Raw genomic sequence first — 18,831 nt, 5'->3', positions numbered from 1 at the left:
TTTGGCAGCACCATTATCGGGTACCCTAAGATTGATGCCTTACCTCATCATACAGAAGCACCTTCTCTCCCTCTGTTGAAAGTTGAATACAGTTTGAAACGGTGGTGACCATTTCTGATTGTGCAGTTATCTTGGTTTGCGTAACTAGATGATAGAAGCACTAGATGCACCATCTTTTCTAAAATTTAGAACATTACAGGGTTTATGTGAACCCCTTAAAGCGCTGAGTATTTGCCACTGACAGCCCTAATTTCTGGTACAGATTGCTCCCCTTTGTTAGCACTTAACACTTTCACTTACTTCAAAGCAGCATTTAAAAGCGAACGAGTTCCCCAGGACGTATAAGGTGTCGTGATTTCTCATTCTGTCTGGACTAATCTGACTTTTATAGAAGATTCTGAAGTCCTGCCTTCATAACAAGTTGATTCGAATATATTGTAATAGGTGAGGATTGTGTCTGCTTCCTTCTGATTGACTTTGGCATCGTGTTTATATTTTTCAGATCAAGCTTAGTGAAATTGTGGCAACTGGAAAAGATGGCCGAATCCTCAAAGAAGACATCTTGAACTTCATAGCCAAACAGACTGGCGCCATTTTACCTCCATCTCCTCAGGCGGAGATCATCCCTCCTGCACCAAAGTCAGACATCGTTCCTGCAGTAACAAAGGGAAAGGTGCCTGTTATCTCCATGCCCCTATCCAGACCTGTCCAAGTCACAGAGAAAGACCGAACTGAGCCCTTAAAAGGTAAATATTATTTATCTACTCTTACTACTCTTAATAAATAACAGGGCTCATAATAGTGTTTATAATTTAATTCTGTTTCAGCGTGACATACGTTTGAGTGAATAAACAGATAAAAAATGTTAAAAAATAGCATTACTGTTGATAGCCACTGCATAATTTAGTCTGTTCTGACCTCAAATAGCTTCACACCGGATTAGGGATTATATGCTTTTAAAATTTCTATCTGTTTTGAGCATTATTTTGTCAGGATTAACTGCCCACCCAAATGTTAACAGGGAAGCCTTAAACCATAAAAATGTTTTCCATTTACCATGTAGAGGATTACATAACCGCAAAATAGTTTACACAACTACATCACCGCTACAGTAATTTAAACTTTTTTTCTGTTGTTCCCTTTTCGTCCTTAAATACAGTAAAAGCATGGTGTTTTGATTAGGGTGTCTTATTTAATCAAAACTAATTCCCGAACATCAAGGACTAATGTATCCTATGTTGCTGCATTGGGTGTAGCATATTTTATCGGGTGTCTGCAGTGCTTGCCATGAACTATTTTCTGTTCCAATTGAACTTCTAAATCTATGGGACAGCCACAAAGATCAGAGCCAGGTCATGCTATGTGCATGAGAAACACGAGGTACGAGCAAGCTGTCTGTGATACCAAGACCAGCTTCAATCTGGCCGCTTTCTTTCATCTTCCTAACATTTAACTTTAATGACTATTTAATTTTACAGCACACTGGGGCCTCTTTAAAGGTAGGTAGCTCACGCTCAGTAACAACCTACATGCTCTAATTCTGCCACAGAGATTATTTTAACCAATCTCATGTATTGTTTACTGCACCTACTAACCTTTCTATTCAGGCCATACCTTAGCAAAGACGAGGACATTAATCCCTCTTTGGTCCTTTAAAAGGGGCCTGCATCAAAAAGCGTTGGCAAAGCCAATCTGTCTTACATGTGAGTCCTATTGGCTTTGTCAGAGGTTTGTGGCCACGCTGCACAACATCACTGATCACATTTTGTTTTTGTTACCGATCCTGGTAGGATCAGTAACTAACAATAAAACAAAAATGTGCAAAAGTGTTTTTTAATATTTTTAAAGCAGATAGGCCTGAGCTGAAACAACAGGAGATGAAACCGAGGGAGTCAAAGCAACACAGGGGATGGCGGGGGAACAAAGAAGCAGTATGGGGGGGCGATAGGACACTGAAGAAACAAGGGATGGGCAGTGAATCTGGAAACAACATGGGACACTGATGCAACATTGGGGACAGCATGAGAGTATGGAAGCAACACCATACACTACAGATTACTCAATTAGCAATCTGACTTATTCAATTATACACACTCTCATTTGAGGTAAAGTAGCAGTGATTCCTTCAGTCTCTAAGTAATGTATACTGTATGTGGCATAGTGCCCAATAGCACACACCCACGCTTTGGAAATGAGGACTGAATAATTCACATTGCTAATTTGATTGTGATTACATTTTTAAAATATATTGTCCCTAAAGAGGTAAGCAACATGGTAGTCATGAAACATGTTTTTTTTTAATGTGATACCATGACCTGAATAAATGAAGTGAATTTCTTCAAAAATATCAGTTTCGTAAGCCCTCGTTCATGCCATTGAATGTAACTGATTACGAGGTTGTTGCATGCGTATTGATAGAGGGTATGTTTTTTCCGTTGGTAGAAATTGATGAAGTTCCTTATTGTGATAGCAGATATTTCAACCCCTCAGAGATGGTGGGAGATGGGCTTTGCTAAATTCTTCCTTGTTGTCTGCTTCAGCCACGTCAAAAACCTCTTTGTCCTCGAGCTTCCAACTCATGCCTCTTTTGTTGGCGAATGGGTGACAGACGTCTTTGCAGGTGGCCATAGATAACTTTGAAAAAGTGAATGCTGTTTCTGAATTACATTTGTCTCTAATTTTCCAGAGGAAATCTCCCTTCTCACCACACAAATATCTTGATGAAAGTGTTTACATCTTTAGCAAATGAAGCATTCAAACCAGGGGACCCCCACTGTATCACTACTGGAACCCAGCGACCCCTACTGAATCATTATTGGAATCTGGAGACTCCCCACAGAATCATTACTGGAAGGTGGGGACCCCGGCCTAACCATTGTCAATGAGTTGAACTGCAAAACAATATACATAAAACATAGAAGTAAGCATTCGTCAAACACATACACATGACAACACATTTGATTTAATTTTCAAACAAATATAAATGAATAAAAAATGAAAAACTATTTTTAATGAGAAGGTTGGAGCTTTTATAAATTAAATTGAAGCCACACATCGCCATACTTTATTCTGTTTGATGCACCTGCACTGCTCCCACGAATCAATCTGAGGATGCTAATTTAATTTTTAGCCTCCAATTTCAAGTTCCCTAACATTCACAGTACGTTTTAAAATGTTCAGTTGTACATTTATCCACTTTATTTAAATACGCTTTTTTAATCTGTTAATATTATTTAATTTTCTAAGTAGTAGCAGACCCCCCGCCCTGAGGATGCTTCGCGGACCCTTGAGGTCCCCGGGCCACAGGTTGGGAACCACTGATTCAAATTACTCCCTCCTCGGAGATGGAAAGGGCTATTGGTCAAGATATTTTTTTATTACCTCAAAGAAGGAGGCTTAAGATCGATTCTAGCCCTTGGGCTACGAAATTAGTATCTCAAGAAAGTGGAGTTTAAAATGTTGACAACAAGAGCTCCAAGATTTGCAATAAGTCCCCAATATTTGTGATTTGTTGCAGACTTGCCTTTTGAATTTGTCTCAGGCCCCAAAGTCTTCACCAAACTGGCAGTCACAGTAAAAACCTGTTTGCATGGTAAGGCCTGCTTTGTGTTTTTCTACTTTACAATTAGCTAGCCAGAGCTTCTTCTCCAGTGCAATAGCAAAGAAGCTTTTCAGCTACAAACATAGAGTTACATGAGCTTAGGTAACCATTTAACAAGATAAAATCATGTCTTTATCCATGCGAGCACCATCAGTTTATAGGAGTAAGTCTAGAGACAATCCAGCTTTGATCATTTTTGGCTCAGCAGAAAATGCTTTGTGTGTATTCCTACCACAAGTGAGGAATGCTGTGGTCTAGATTTTGATTCACAACACTATGCTCGATTGTTTAACCTGAACAAACAAGACTGAATAGATTCAGCTCAACCCTGCATGAAAACAATCAAGCTTTGGGGCTGGGCTGTAGATGGTGGAATTGGTCTGTCAGTGGCTCATGTGGTAGGGAAGATAAACTATACTACTGCACCAGTCAATAAATGGTGTTCCAGCATAAAGTGGCAGGCCAACAGTTAATCTCTTTGAACGCACAGCGATCAATCTGTTTTTAACCAAGGAAATGCAGCCTCGTTTTTCACTGGAATTCCCCAAGAGGGACCTTTGGGTGCAATCTGTTTGTACCCTGGACATTTCCTTTGCATATGCATTTCTGTCAGCCCCTCTCCTTCATACGTTAATCAGAAAGATCTGCTTCTACTTTCTGATCACCACAGATTGGGTGAGATTACCTTTGTACCCCGGCATTCCACACTGAAGGTGCACTCCTCCACATTCCATTGTTCGTGAAATATCTTCTGAATCAAAACACCTGTTGTTCAGCTCAAACTTTCTGACGCTAAATTTGCATGACTTGACTTGAAAGGCTAGGCTTTTTACATGTTTTTTGCAGAGGTGATTATGGTATTGCTGACTGCAAGGTGCCCTTCTACCAGGGTTGTTTATTCGAACAGGTCTGTAATATTTGTGATGTTGTGCTTCAGCCACTTCACTTCAAAAAGAGACAAATCAAATACTTCAGTATTCAGACCCCTTAGTAGAGAAGGGGTGGCACATAAACTCTGTAAATGGCTGTTTGGCAACAATTCCGGATGTGGCAAAAGATATTCCATCAACTCCCCTTTTTGTCCTCCCCCTTGGTATTTAAGCCTATTTCTTCAATTATTTATGGGTCCTCTACTTGAATAATTGCATTCCTTTTCACTTAAAATGTTTTCTTGTAAATTGGCCTTCCTGTAAGAAACGACTTGTGTTAGAAGGGTCAATGAGTCCTTCCAGATTATGCACCACATAAGTGCTAATGAACAACTATCATAATTTAGCTTTTCCTGCCGTGATAAAGTTATGCTCAGAGTTCACCTTCCTTCTGAAAGGTTTATTCAGAACTCCATGCTAACCAGGTGGTTTCTCTACCTTTTATTCTTTCCTCCTCTTCCTCAACCATCCAAGGTGGAATCTAAAAGGGCTGATGGCCTTTAAAACTCTTTAAGAGTAAACAACAACTTATTTTTTTATCGACTTGGAAACATTTGAAATATATATTGCTGACTTGTAACACTTGTACATGTTAGCTGCCAAGTGTCAAACAGGCTTGTTTGTGCTCATATATGCAGTGTTCCACTTCAGATGGTCTTAGAGGAGTCTGGTTGATTCCCCTCTGCGTTCTTTCACCAAGCCTTAGTGTTTGGAGATTGATGAAAAAGATTCTGCTCAAATAAGCAGAAAAGTACTTCAATCTTTCTTTTTTAGATTGTGATGTTTATCTCAGCTCTCAGTGTCCTGCAGGCTTTTCATTGCTTATTTCATTTTTATGGTTAATCTGAATGATTTGCTTTGAAAGAAGCTGGTGGGCTACAAATCATACCTTTACTTAATTCAGTTTCTATTATGTGTGGACCAGGCCAAAAGAGCTGCAGAGCGCTTTACAAAAAGAATGGAAAGATAAGTCTAGTGGGCTGGGACGATGGATGAAACTGTGTAAAATTAAAACATGAGGGCTATGGTGAAAGACATAAGCAGCAAAAACCCAGAAGTCATATGGACTTTTAAAGACCAGATATCTACGTAAAGTACCGTGAGAGAACACAAATGTAGCAGATTATTACATTTTATTGTGGCATAAGGAAGGAAGGCAGAAGGGGCACAAGGTGTGTAAATACAGCCGTAATACAGACTCAAAGCAATATTAGGTAATTGAGCAGAGGTGGCAGGTTAATTTGAGTCGTTTTAGAAGTCTTAAAGGTCACTAGTGAGGAAGTCTGGAACTGTGTATAGGCGAAAGTTTCAAGATCTTTAGGGAAAAGCTCAGAAGGCTCCCTCTTGTTGCAGGGCTGTCATTTTCGGCATCTTTGAAAAGCACATTCTTTAAACCAAAATAAAGGTCTGTTCAAGGGACTGTACTGTTAAAAAGATGGGTGCAGTGGATATTTATATTTTTTTGCCATTTCTAGTTCATTATATTCCTTACTCCCTTTCTGCTCTATTTATTTTGCATAGCGCTCTGTGCAGTTGTTTCAAAGCTCTAATAAGGTTGGGACGGTTGGTCACTGTTGATAAAGTATGAACAGATGCAGTAAATTATTTTTCAAATCAAGCAACCAGATAATGAAGGCGTAGTCTAAAACATGTTGAGGTGTGTTGTCACCAAATGACTTCATGAAAGAAGTAGGTTTATTATCCTTTTCTGAATATTAGGAAATCGTTTTCTGTCTAAGGTCTGGGAACCCAAAGGGTAGGACCATTCTAGTAATTAATTAATCTTTATTTGAACCGTTTCAGTTTGACAGGTTGGATGACCAATAAATAGGTCAAGGGAAGCTCGGCCTAAAGCACCTGTTCAGCTACTACTTCCGGATTCCTGGTTCGGTGGACTGTAGCTCTCCTGCACTGGGCTCCGTGGAAGAGCCTCACCATTGGTAGCTACAGCTGCACATGTCCAGGATTAGCCATAAAAACATAATTATGAGCCTTTTCAAACCTGCCAAAATTCCTAGCTTGAATAGTGGTGTAGGTGACTTTACAGATGATCTGAAATAATGCCACCTTAAGGCAATTGCAATGTGTTGTGGTGACTCAAAGGGGACAAATACACCTAAGGAAGCAAATATGTTGAAAATGCTTTTGACAAAAGTGTTGGCTTGAAAGTTAAGTCTAATATCTGCTGTCATAACGGAGCAACATATACTCCTCTAAGGGCATAGTAGAAGCCTCAAATGCCTGCAACATATGTGTTCAAACCTAAGACACAAACATGCTGATGCCATGAAAACTGGCTAATGCTCATTCCTAGGCCAAGCTGCGATTAAAGCCTGTGAAATCAACATTGCACTCGTGATGACTCAGACTACTGCTCTCAAAGAACATCAAAGATAGCCAAGCGAGCCGGAGATCATAACAGTGTGGTTCAAAAAAAATAAATTGCCTGTCATAAATAGTTGGCACTCATACTCGATATGTTTCATACTTTTTTCTTTGTTTGATGATGGAAGCTAGACGAGTTTGGAGAGGGGAGGGAGTAGAATGTAAGCCAGAATGGAAGGGATTTGATGAGTCACAGGTAGGGAGGGGGGTGTGTGTGTGTGTGTGTGTGTGTGTGTGTTCGTGTGTGTTCGTGTGTGTGTGTGTGTGTGTTCGTGTGTGTGTGTTCCAATCTTTTTGAAATTAGTGCTTATCTGTGATTATTTAAAAGCCTAACCTCGAAAATAGATAAAAAGAAAAATGTTTTACTGTGTTTACAAAATATTTCGTTTTTTGCAATTATTCTTATAAAGCAGTAATGCGTGTTAATATGCCCGTTAGACTTATGTTAAACAGTTGTAAGCATGGTATGTCTGTGGATTGGACTTTCACTCACACTCTCATCTTATTACCCTCTCTCCCATCTCATTACCTCTCACATGTACTCTATCAGAACTATGTATGATTAATATGAGTAAGTAAGAGTGCTGTATTCAAATGTGTTAATATACCAATTCCTAGACACAGTAGGGTGTCATACACCTGCTTCTTATGACATTGTAGTGGTGGTGAACCCTGCTAACCTCATAATACCTTGTGAATCTTTTAAAAGTTCGAATAACACCAGAATAATTAGTAGCCCTGTATTCTAAGCCACCTGAAACTTAATGCTTTAATAATGTTCGCTACTGCTTTTCTGCACACTTTGCTTGACTAAATTAAGGTGGTGCTACTGTTCTCTGGACATTCATAACTTTCAAATATACCCATGGCAGATGTCTCACTTAAATCATTCCTTATCTTTTAACAGACATCACTATGTATTGTGTGACTTACATTTTCGCTGTTAACATTGTAACAGTAGGCTCAAAAGCCCCTGCAGTAAAGCGCATTTGGGTAAAAAGCCAGGTTTAGCCGAAGGTATCCCACATAACAGGATACCTTGCAGCTATTAATGTTGTTGGCATGTGGAAAGACTTGTCTTGTTTTCACCTCTATCTTAAGTTCATGGTGACATTACCCTTTTGACAGCTGCCTGTTACACCATGAATGTTTAAATCCTAGGATGTTTGGCAGGTGACCTGCTATCAATACTGTTGTGTTTGAAAAGGGGGCTGATGTGTCAAAGGGTTTTACCCATTCTGTGGTTAAATGTGATGGTAGATATTGGCCAAGATCCATACAAGGCAGTCATTTCACCAGTCAGTAGAAGTATTAATAACAGCCAGAAAATCAAATATGATTTTAGTATTTCCAGGTTCTCTACAAGTCATTGCTCGCACCTAAAATTTGCTTCTAAACCCTGCCCCTTTAATCCAAGCGCAAAAAGCTGGAAGAAACTAAAGGCAGACAGGATATTTCTGTGACAGCCCTAAACAACAAAACAGTAGCAGATTATCCTAGACCAGTCTTTCTTGCTGCTAAATGTGTAACAAAGTTTCATTGTGTTGGCCCCTTCAGAAAGAAATAAAAATGAGTCCTTCTCTCCCACTTTCCTTTCTTTAAATGCCATATTAATATGTGGTTGTGCAGGTGTTATCAGTGGGGACACTTAGGAGGGCTGTTTCCCTTTTAGTTGAATTTTATCAGCTATTATAGCTTTAAACCTAAAGCAGGATAGCTTAGCCACATGCAAACATGATGGATGATTGGCTGAAACATTTTGTGTGCATATTTTAGGCTTCCATAAGGCAATGGTCAAGACAATGAGTGCTGCTTTGAAGATTCCACATTTTGGTTATTGTGATGAGATTGACTTGTCGCAGCTGGTCCAGCTAAGAAATGAACTGAAACCTGTGGCGGAAACCCGTGGCATTAAACTCTCTTTTATGCCATTCTTTATAAAGGTGAGTGCATCCCTGTGCCAGTAATACACACCACGGTTTGCCAAATGTGCTAAGACATTTTCAGTTTCTCCCCTCGCATTACTTCACCCACCTGCTTTCGCAGAACATCCTTTTCTCCGTCTTGTTGGGAATAGGAATTTGAGATTCAAACTGGTGAAAATTAGTGCTGATTGTCACTTTAGTGATAACTCCTTCCCTTCCATAGCATGTAGTGAATGGACATGACTTGGAGTATTTGTTCCTCCAGGGTTCATTATTTGAGTAACATTAGCATGGAAAATAGGAACATATTAGTAACAGTGCTGCTGTAGGCTAAACTCTGGTATTGAGAGCAGTATAAAATACGTTATTAGGAAGTGTCGGAAACAGTGCATTTACCCCTTTGTTCTATTCAAACCAAACTTTGGCACAGTAAAATTGCATTCAGTAAATGCGGATATCACATGGTGTGGTATTCCCTCACCATTGGGAGTTCTGTATCGCAGAGTGGAGAATAATGTGGTAATGACAAATCACTTCCATTGCTCCGAGATGCAGAACTCAACAGTGGTGGCCGGCAGCTTTATGAGGGAGGGGGTGGGCGGAAAGTACACACGCTCACACACACTCATTCTTTCACACGCAGACACGCACGCACATCCATTAACAACACTCATAACATGCAAACATGCACGCACGCACCAAACATTCATTTTAAAACATCACACACACTCATTCTTTTACACACACACGCACATCCATTAACACTCCTAACATTCAAACATGCAACCACGCACCAAACATTCATTTTCACACACTCATTGTTTCACACACACACATCCATTAACAACACTCATAACATTCAAACATGCACGCACGCACCAAACATTCATTTTAAAACATCACACACACACACACACACACACTTACCTTCAGCCTCGAGGTCCCAGGAGTTGAAGGCAGCAGTCCCAGCCTTGTCACAGAGTGGGATGGGGTCAGTGAGACTGCTGACCCCACCCCACTCTGTGACAAAGTGTCACTGATTGACACTCGCCCTGGGCGCTTCAGGGCTTAAACCTGAAGCACCCAGGTCGAAGTCATTGGGTGACGCTTTCCTCGTCACCCAGGGGAGGGCCTCGAGGCACCTTTGCTGATGCGCATGTCTGCTCCTGGCTGCCTGACCTGAACATGAAGAGTGTCTGTCAGACTGACCTTTGTTCAGCCTGACAGACACTCTACATGCGGGGGCAAAAGGTGCGGGGGCGTGGCCACTCCGCCCTAAAGGACGGGCTGCACCTGGAACTCAAACCATTAGTATTTTCCCCTACACAAATTTAGCTAGGTTTTAAAATGAAGTTTGCACCCAGATTTGGTTTACAAATTTGAAATGAGGGATCCTGTATACCAGATTTATGTGCAAACTCCATTTGATGCACATATAAGGATTACAACCGCTCGGAGAATCGGCCTTAGAGTGCGATCTTTAAATTAGGTCTATTCAAGCCTCTCACCGTTTCTGGCTGACTAGCAAAGCGCAGAGGGGACAAGCTAAGTAGATAGTTGTGGTTGAAACTAGTGTAGAATCTTATTGCGTTTTAACTTCGGACCATGAGCTTCGCTGGCTTACGATCAGAAAGGTTAGTAGCAAAGCTGACAATTCAGTTCTTCTTACAGCTGTCTTTATGTTTAAACTGTGTTCACAGTGCCATTTAATTGGTGGGAAATGCACTTATTAAACTTTAGCGATAATTCACGCCTGCTCAGCTGTATGTGTGGAAATCTGTTGTACTTGTGTTTTGCACTACACATGACAAAAAATGTAGTAATTTCATTTTCTGTGTCCTGTTTCTAGGCAGCATCGCTGGGGCTGTTACATTACCCGGTGCTTAATTCATCGGTGGATGAAAACTGTCAGAATATCACATACAAGGTTTGTACAATAAGGAATGTATAAAGGAATGTATAAAAATAATTTGTACTGTAGCATCCTTGTGTAAATAAAGTCACTACGCATAAATTCAACTTTTGGAATTAAATGATGACATTAGTAGCCCTTTAAATATGCTGAGTTGCAACTATGAGTATATTCAACTGTTGGAATTAATTGGCGTTAGTAAACCTCTACGTATTTTATGCTGTGATGTCAGTACGAGTACATTCAACTGTTGGAATAAAATGTTTTAAGTTTCTTTACGTATTTTATACTGCTTTTTATGTGTTGGAACTCTTGATATCTAATACTAGACTAGTGGTTAAGAGCAGTATTATCCAAATAATTAATTGTAATTGCCTGTGTGCCTAGGTTATACGAGATCTGTCTATGATTACTCATATGATTCTTGCAATTTAAGACACTACCCTCAGCTTGAAAGGCTGTAATACGAGGGTAGCTATGTCCAGTTTCTGAGTCTAAGGATGATGGATCTGTCTGAATTTTCCTAATATGCAGTATGTGGATTCTTCGTGATAGTCCCTCAATAGTGAGTTTGGTGAAGTAGCAGAAGAAGCATTCAGTCACAAGTGCAAATTTGACTTTAGAAACACAACTGGTGTTGGGCGGAGTTGAGAAAGTTGAGTGATTCGTTGTTGGCCCACCTGTACTCTGCTACTCAGCAATATGACCTCTGTGCTGCTTTAGGCAACTTTTTTAGCCGATTGACTGTGGCCGTAGTGTAATCATTACGGACTAGAATAGGTGTTGATGATCTGCGTTTATTTGCGTTTGCGTTAAAAGATGTTCCTGCACCATTTGTGGTTTTAGTAAGAAAATATTCATTTGATTTATTTACTTGTTACTAAATATTACATGGATGAATACTAATTAACGGCAGTGGTCTTATGAGGCAGTGCTGTGCTATACAATTTAACATTATAAACGATGAAACAAAATACAAAACACCTTCAAAAGATTTTATCAAATTCCCAAATGTTCAGTTTCACCATAGGTGGCCAGTTGTAATAGAAATGTTGTAAATCACTGGACTATATATTTCGGCATACATAGTGCAGAGAGAATTACGTTTTTTAAATCATTCACAAATACAGTCATTTGTTTGCAAGGTATAAACTTGATAGACTTGGTACGACTTGATAGATTTTAACATCTAATCCTCTTTCTCAACCAAGGTACTGTCATTGTCCACAGTGTGGAAAATCTGCATGTTCACGGCTAAAACAAATGCTCCTTAGCAACAGTTTTCCCTTCCCACATTTCTCTAATCGGGAAAACGTACTTTCCTATAAAGTTTGCCAGAAATAAAATCATAATTTGAGATCCGAGGTGCATGCTTGATCTGCAAGTGCTCCTCTTTATGTGCTCCTGATGTCTTCCACTGATGCCAGTCTTTTCTGCTTGCTCCAGAGGCGTAAACATTTTTCACATTTTGCACTACTCAGTTTTCCACTTTAGAACGTCGTTCCCATGTTTTCACCACTGTATTCCATGCATTCATTCCCAGTTGTTTGCTTATGACATGGGCGTTCTTCTTTAAGCAACACGGTGCCTCACCAATTCAGTTTCAGGGACCTAGTGGCCTGCTCTGAACATATTGGCATAAAGCCCCTTCACCCAGACCCAGATATCCCAGTATGCGTAGATTTATTAAGGCCATTTTCTTCCAAAGCTGAATCATGCTTTTACTGTAGCATTTCTCCTGTTTCAAGTGAAGGTCCTGGGGTATTCACTTCTTCTTACCGTGAAAGGGACAGGAAAAGAGATTCCACCGGGGGAACCAGTGATCATGCTGCAATTGTTTGTCATTGACAAGCAGGAATGTTGGCTTGTCCTTAAGTTATGCATGCTGATAAGGAAACTATGGCTGTGAACTTTAGAAAAGAAGATCTGGTTTTCTGCCTCACTTTTAGAATGCATGAGAGGACAGACTCACCAAATTGATACAGATTTTATACGAGAGGAGAATTTGCCAAGAAAAGTCAAAACACTCTTCAGAACCTGTGGATAGGCCACATAACTTCCAACGAAAACGCGGAGGTTAATTTGGGTGTTAGAGAGACAAAGCAGGAACCAAGACAAGGGGAGTTAGACATCAATTATAGTTCAGGTCCTCCTGAGCATAAACTTTGGCCAGTACAACCTTCAGTTATCTTTCTTTACCCCAAGGTGAAATACAATTGTGTTACAAAGCCTAATTCTTTTACATTGTTTTTTTCAGGCTGCTCATAACATTGGACTTGCTATGGACACGCAAGGTGGTTTAATTGTACCCAATGTGAAGAATGTTCAAGCCTGCAGTATTTTTGAGATTGCTGCTGAAATAAATCGCTTGCAGACGTTGGGCTCTACTGGCCAGCTGGGTACAAAGGACCTCACTGGTGGGACATTCACTCTTTCCAACATAGGGACAGTGAGTATGGCAGTCGTGTGCGGCAGAAAAAAAATGTGCATCAAATGTAATTCCAACAAAATAGATATAGTAAAGAACATTTAGTAAACTCTGCTACGGAATGCAGTTGCAGAATCTGTTTAAAATTCGATTGTGTTTTTCAGCAGTTGTTTCACTCTTTCTTCTGAGATAGGAACTCTATCTTAACTTTGTACTTATAGCTGTTTTCTATTTGTGTGTAGGAATTAGGGGAAATGGTGAGTCTGCGCTTGCCCGTACGTGTGCTTGCTCGGACTTTGTCAGCTGCTGATCCCGGTTGCATGCACTGTGTTCAAATTGTGAATGATGGGCTTTTGTGGGCAATGTTTTTGAAGTAATCTGTTGAGTTAGGGAGATTGGCTGCTGTAAAGATGCACACAGCAAGAAGAGAAGAGGTGGGGAAGGGAAACTACAAAAATGTAAAGCAGCAGTCTTCACAAAATCAAATGGTTCAGAGCTTGGTGGGGGTGCTGGCCACATTCTGCTGAGGCTCAGAGCACCAGGTTTGTCGGTGGTGCCTGGGCAAAGCTCGAGTTGTGAGGTGTGCGGTGGATTGACAGTGTGAGCTGGCAGAACTGTTTTGGAAAGGGTGGTGTGGTTGGAGCACAGGGGGAACCTATGGCAACACTGAAGATAGTTGCAGAAAGTGACACTATGCTCTCTAACTGAGACCGTGTGGTAGGCAGAGGTCATGCTCAGCACCCAGCACCACAGCTCACCCTGGGTGCTGAGCATGACCTCTGCCTACCATACTGTCTCTGTTAGAGAGCAAACCGTCACTTTATGCAACTCTCTTCAGTGTTGGGTGCTGACTACATTTCCAGATGGCACAAATGCATACTTCTGATTGTGAAACCTCAGATTGACTTGAGTTAGAAAAAAATATGGCAGCTCAGGAGGATTTGTGGACCAGAGTGGGCTTGGTGGGATAGAGACCCACAGGGACCATATGTCAGTGGGCCTCTGAATAGGCCTTATTGCAGCCAAAGGTGGCACCTCAAAACGTTTAAGAAACATGGCAGACAAAGAAAGACCAGCCAGGGATTCCTTTCTGCCTACAGCAGGGACAACACCTGCTAGAAATGAGAGTGAAAAGAGTGAATCTGAAATAGATGTTTTGACTAGGGCCTGAAGGAAATGATAGACTCCTTAAAAAGGAAATTAAATTAAAAAAAAAACCTAAATTGAAAGCAGGGTTGGAAAAATTGAGCCCAAGGTTAGGGAGGTGGAGGCGAAAACAAGGGCTGTGGATACGGAGATGTGCAGTCTGGAGAACATAGGAGGAAGGTTGGAGAAGCAGGCAAAGAAGCATGAAAAGTTTAAAGGACTCGGATTTCAGGGCAGTAGTAATTTTGGACCATCTGGTTAGAGGCTTTGGACAAAGTGTGTGTTGAGTGGCTAGCCTGCGGGTCCTGGGATTCCCATGTGCTGAATCTAGAATAACCGTGTGGGAAGCAATGCATTCTTTATCAGCCAATACTTGTCTCTAGAGGAAAGTAGAAGTGGAGAGTTGAAGTGCAATGCGTACACACTTCCAAATCCGAGTAGCTTGCTGAGGATTCAGGCGGTGGCAACATAGTGTTAGTTTTGAGCGATCCAGATCTCTGGGAACCTATGCTTCATAATTCACCCTTTTTAAAAGGGTCTTTTCAGGCAGAAGGTAGGAGAATACTACTCTTTCCAGATTACAGCAAGTACACATAACAAGTGGGGGCAGAGAAGTCCAAGTTTTGCATGAGTAACTGATGGTCGCTGGTGTTGCAGCACCAATGTGGAACCCTCCCAAACCCAAAATATGGTGCAGCAGCAACATGCTTCATCTCGTGTAATGGTGGCAAGAGCTTTACTAGAGGGCATCGGCCTGGAGTCATGGGACTTTTTCTAATTCACTCTTTGCTTTTAGTGGTTTTGTCGTTTAAATTGCTTGGAAGTTGAGATTTCCTTTGATTCCCCCACATAGTTAAGAATGACGTGGCATAGGCATGATGGGAATTATTATTTGTTTTGATTTATTGGATAGGGTTGTGGTCCTTCCTATCTCAATGCATAATCTTCATTTTGTCCCTTTTTTTTTGCCCATTTTTTTTGCTGTGCCTTGCCCTCCATTTGTTTCCTCTGCATTCCACCTTTTTATTTTGGAGCTGAATTGGATAGGGATACCTCTGCATTATCTAATAGTTAAAAATACTGGAGCTATACGCATGCTTTATTTGTATGTTTCATGTGTTTTTGGTAGCAAGGGCATGAAAATGTACCTGTTGGTCAGCGGATCATATTTTTTTTCTAAAAGCATAAATTAAACATAAAATATCATCAAGTAGTGAAGGAAGTTAAGGCACTTTGATGAACATGTCAGGGTGCTGTCTGGAAGTACTAGAGCTCAGAGTGTTGTCAAAAATCACAGAAAACAAAAAAAAATCCCTCTAACTCTTTAATCCCTCTTGCAGCTGTCAGTGAGACGCATGAAATGCCTACTGCAAGACAAAGGTTTTTTTTTTTTCTTTCATATTAAGCCAAACTGAGTGTTCCTAGATTTTTTTTAATTTAGGTACACCCTCTAGTCTGATGCCTCTGGAATTGCACTGAGGCCATAAATGACAATTTTTGCACACTAGTTTACGTTTGGTGAATATGAAACATTCTCGGTAGACTGGAGCTCGAATAGTATGTTAGCCTTCACAAGTATATGCTGTGCTGATTATCGTACTCCACCCATAAGTGTTTAGCCATTGCTGAGCTAGAAATGCATCCATCACCTATGCATTTTTGGATGAATGGAAAAAAGGCACCATTACAACCTGTTGCTGATTGCCTGCTGGACCCTCCTGATTGCTCGTCGGTGCTTTGATTAGCAACAAAATATTTCATTTTTTGTTTTTCTTCTATGAAGGAGTACTGAGGTGGCCCCCGAGATACCCTCTCCTGCCAAGGTGGAAAAACAATGTTCGTGATGATCCCATTAAAATTGAGATAATAACGGCTGATGCATTTACTGAACAGCAATCATCAGCAGTTTAGTCACACCATAGATGGAGGCCTCCTTTTTCGTGATCACTACAAAATGCCTTCAGTGTCTATTGTTAAATGGCGGCTGGTGTCATGATGAAGAGTTGAAGCTGTGGAAGCAGCTTGGCACATCCTGCCCCTGTTGCATCGAGATATGCAGCCAAGTAGACTATCTTGGAGGCTCCTCGCAACCTGTAGTCACGTCTGTAGCTTACCTCTCCAGTATAGCTGCTCAGAATTTTCCCCTGTGCTGTTTGTAGGTCAGTACACATCAGCCATCTCACCTCATTAACAGATATTTTGGATAGAATCTTATTATCCTACCCAGCCTGATTCAGAGGGGACTGGGAATCATGAGATCCACCATTCTGTGGGTTACTTGTAATTTCTTGCTGGAAACTTGACACTGTTGCACACTTCTACGTATATTTCCAAGAGTTAAAATCAGTTTTATTTCTGGCAAAATGAGTAATAGGGTTGTCATAACACCCATCTAAGAGGTGAAGGCATACCTTTTACCTTGGAGACCCATTCAATCAATCATTTATATAGTGCACTGTTTTACCTGTGAGGGTTTCAAGGCACTGGGGTTGCTAACTACTTTATGGTGATCTGTTCATTCTAACAGCCAGGTCTTCAGTCCTTTCCTGAATTGCTTGAACGATGGGGCAGTCCTGTGGTGCAGGGCAAGGTCGTCCCAGGATTTGGCTGCCGGGTGCGAGAAGGAGCATCATCTGCTGTTGCATTGGCAGATCGGGGGTGTTTGCGAGAAAGAGGGAGGATCGTATGTATCTGGTTAGTTGGTGGAAAGTCATACATTTGTTGATGTATGCTGGTCCTTCTTCGTGCAGGGCTTTGTATGCGCGGGTCAACATCTTGAACTGGCATTTCTTCTGGATCGTGAGCCAGTGTAGCTTTTTGAGGTGGGGTGTGATGTGGGTCCATCTGGGGAGGTCGAGGATAGAGTTTTGTATAGTCTCTTCAGGAGGCACGCTGTGACTCCTATGTAGAGCTTGTTCCTATAGTCCAGCCTGCTGATAATGAGGGGCTGTGTGACGTCCTTCTGGTGTCGACTAGGAGCCACCTGAAAATCTTGCCAAGCATGCAAAGGGTGTCGAAACAGGCAGATGAGACTGCCTTTATCTGTTTCTTCATAGATATCTTGCTGCCCAAGATGATGGTGAGGTTGTAGGTGTGTGTGTGTCTGTGACAGTTGTTCTTAATCCAGTAGGCGATGTTCATCATATATCAGTGGAAATTGCTGCTGGTGGTGGAGTGGCCTCCTGACAGCGAGAGAATGAGTTGAACAACGATGCCACGCTCCTCCTGTTGCTGCCAGTCATGCACAATAACACAGTGACATTGAGGACCTGTTTCTTAAAATAAATACATTCTAAAACTGGTGACACTATCCATAGCAACCTAGTTCTTACCCGTATTGTTAACACCCTACACATTTGGGATGTTAATGAGGCCCTATGTGGTTTGCAATACTATGAATGTTTTCATACTGTGCAAGTGTTGGCCATGCATACCTCAATATATAACAATGGTACAGTACCTATGTTTGACAAAAAGGATGGGTGGAATGCTTGAAATCGTTTCAATCCACTGTCATTTTCTCCGAGTTACATTCCAGTCCATCTTATATTTTTGCTCACTGTGCCACTCCAGGCAAAGAGTAAGGAGGCTGATTTGCCTGTGGCTGGCCCCTCTATCTTTAATTGCATTGATGATTTAAAGAATGATGGACTGGAATGCTTTTTTTGTGTTGACGTGGTATCAATTAGTCTCCACACATAATTTACTTGCTGTTCTATTATTGGCAGGAAATCAAGACATTCAATGTGGATTTGGTTTCAACACATTCTGAATCATCCATTCTACAATAGTCGTCATGCATTTTTAAAAGAAAGCCACGTCTCAATGTACTTGAGTAATGACCCAAGAGTCCTCTGTGTCAGGAAGTGGGTTATTTATTTGGGCATGGGTAATCCTTTCCAGCTTCAAAAACACACTCTGGTTAGGCTAGTATCTATGGCACAAATAGAAGGCAGTTTCCCAGAGGAATGTTTCTTACGGTGAAGAATTAAAAACAAATGTAAAGCTGTGTAAACAATAAAATTATCAAAAGGGGTCAAATTAATAAGCAAAAAGACATGAAAGTGAGTAAAATAAGGGAAGGAAAACTGGAGAACTGATTTTTCTTTAAAAGTTTTATGGTTAAAAAAAAAAACTCTCCTGGAAGAATTTCACTTCACTGTTAAACAGAAGTAGGTAAGTCAAGCTGGGCACACCGAGTATGTCATATCTTGGGACTTGGTCTACTTTTTGATTCCTAACGTCTTCCAGCAGGGTAAGGGCCAAGATTGAAACCAGTTATGGGTCGGTTAAAGTCTGATACATCATCATCGAGCTCCCTCAAGAGCCATTGGTTTTGGCGCCAAAAGTTCAGCATGGGACAAAGCTTGATTTTGTGGCTGCCAGAGTTGCTTCACCACTGGGATAGACTCAATGCTCGCGCCAGTTGAAATTTTTACCTTCGGACTTAGCACCTTTTTTGGTCCTCAGAATCATCCAGAAGGGCAAGACCAGAAGTTGTAGCA

General features: G+C 41.0%; 1 protein-coding gene across 1 annotated transcript in view; it reads left to right on the top strand.

Annotated features, from left to right (window-relative positions):
* Window positions 1–18,831, top strand: part of DBT (dihydrolipoamide branched chain transacylase E2) — a 122,181-nt gene that overhangs the window by 77,287 nt on the left and 26,063 nt on the right. Inside the window, exons 6-9 of the mRNA XM_069232170.1 lie at window positions 503–746; window positions 8,692–8,858; window positions 10,690–10,767; window positions 13,010–13,201. Of these exons, the coding sequence (XP_069088271.1) occupies window positions 503–746; window positions 8,692–8,858; window positions 10,690–10,767; window positions 13,010–13,201 (681 nt within the window). The remainder of the gene's footprint in view (window positions 1–502; window positions 747–8,691; window positions 8,859–10,689; window positions 10,768–13,009; window positions 13,202–18,831) is intronic.

The sequence above is a fragment of the Pleurodeles waltl genome, chromosome 4_2 (genome assembly GCF_031143425.1).
Source record: "Pleurodeles waltl isolate 20211129_DDA chromosome 4_2, aPleWal1.hap1.20221129, whole genome shotgun sequence".
NCBI lineage: Eukaryota > Metazoa > Chordata > Amphibia > Caudata > Salamandridae > Pleurodeles > Pleurodeles waltl.
Note: the sequence above shows the minus strand (reverse complement) of the source record. Positions and strands in the feature narration are given on the sequence as shown.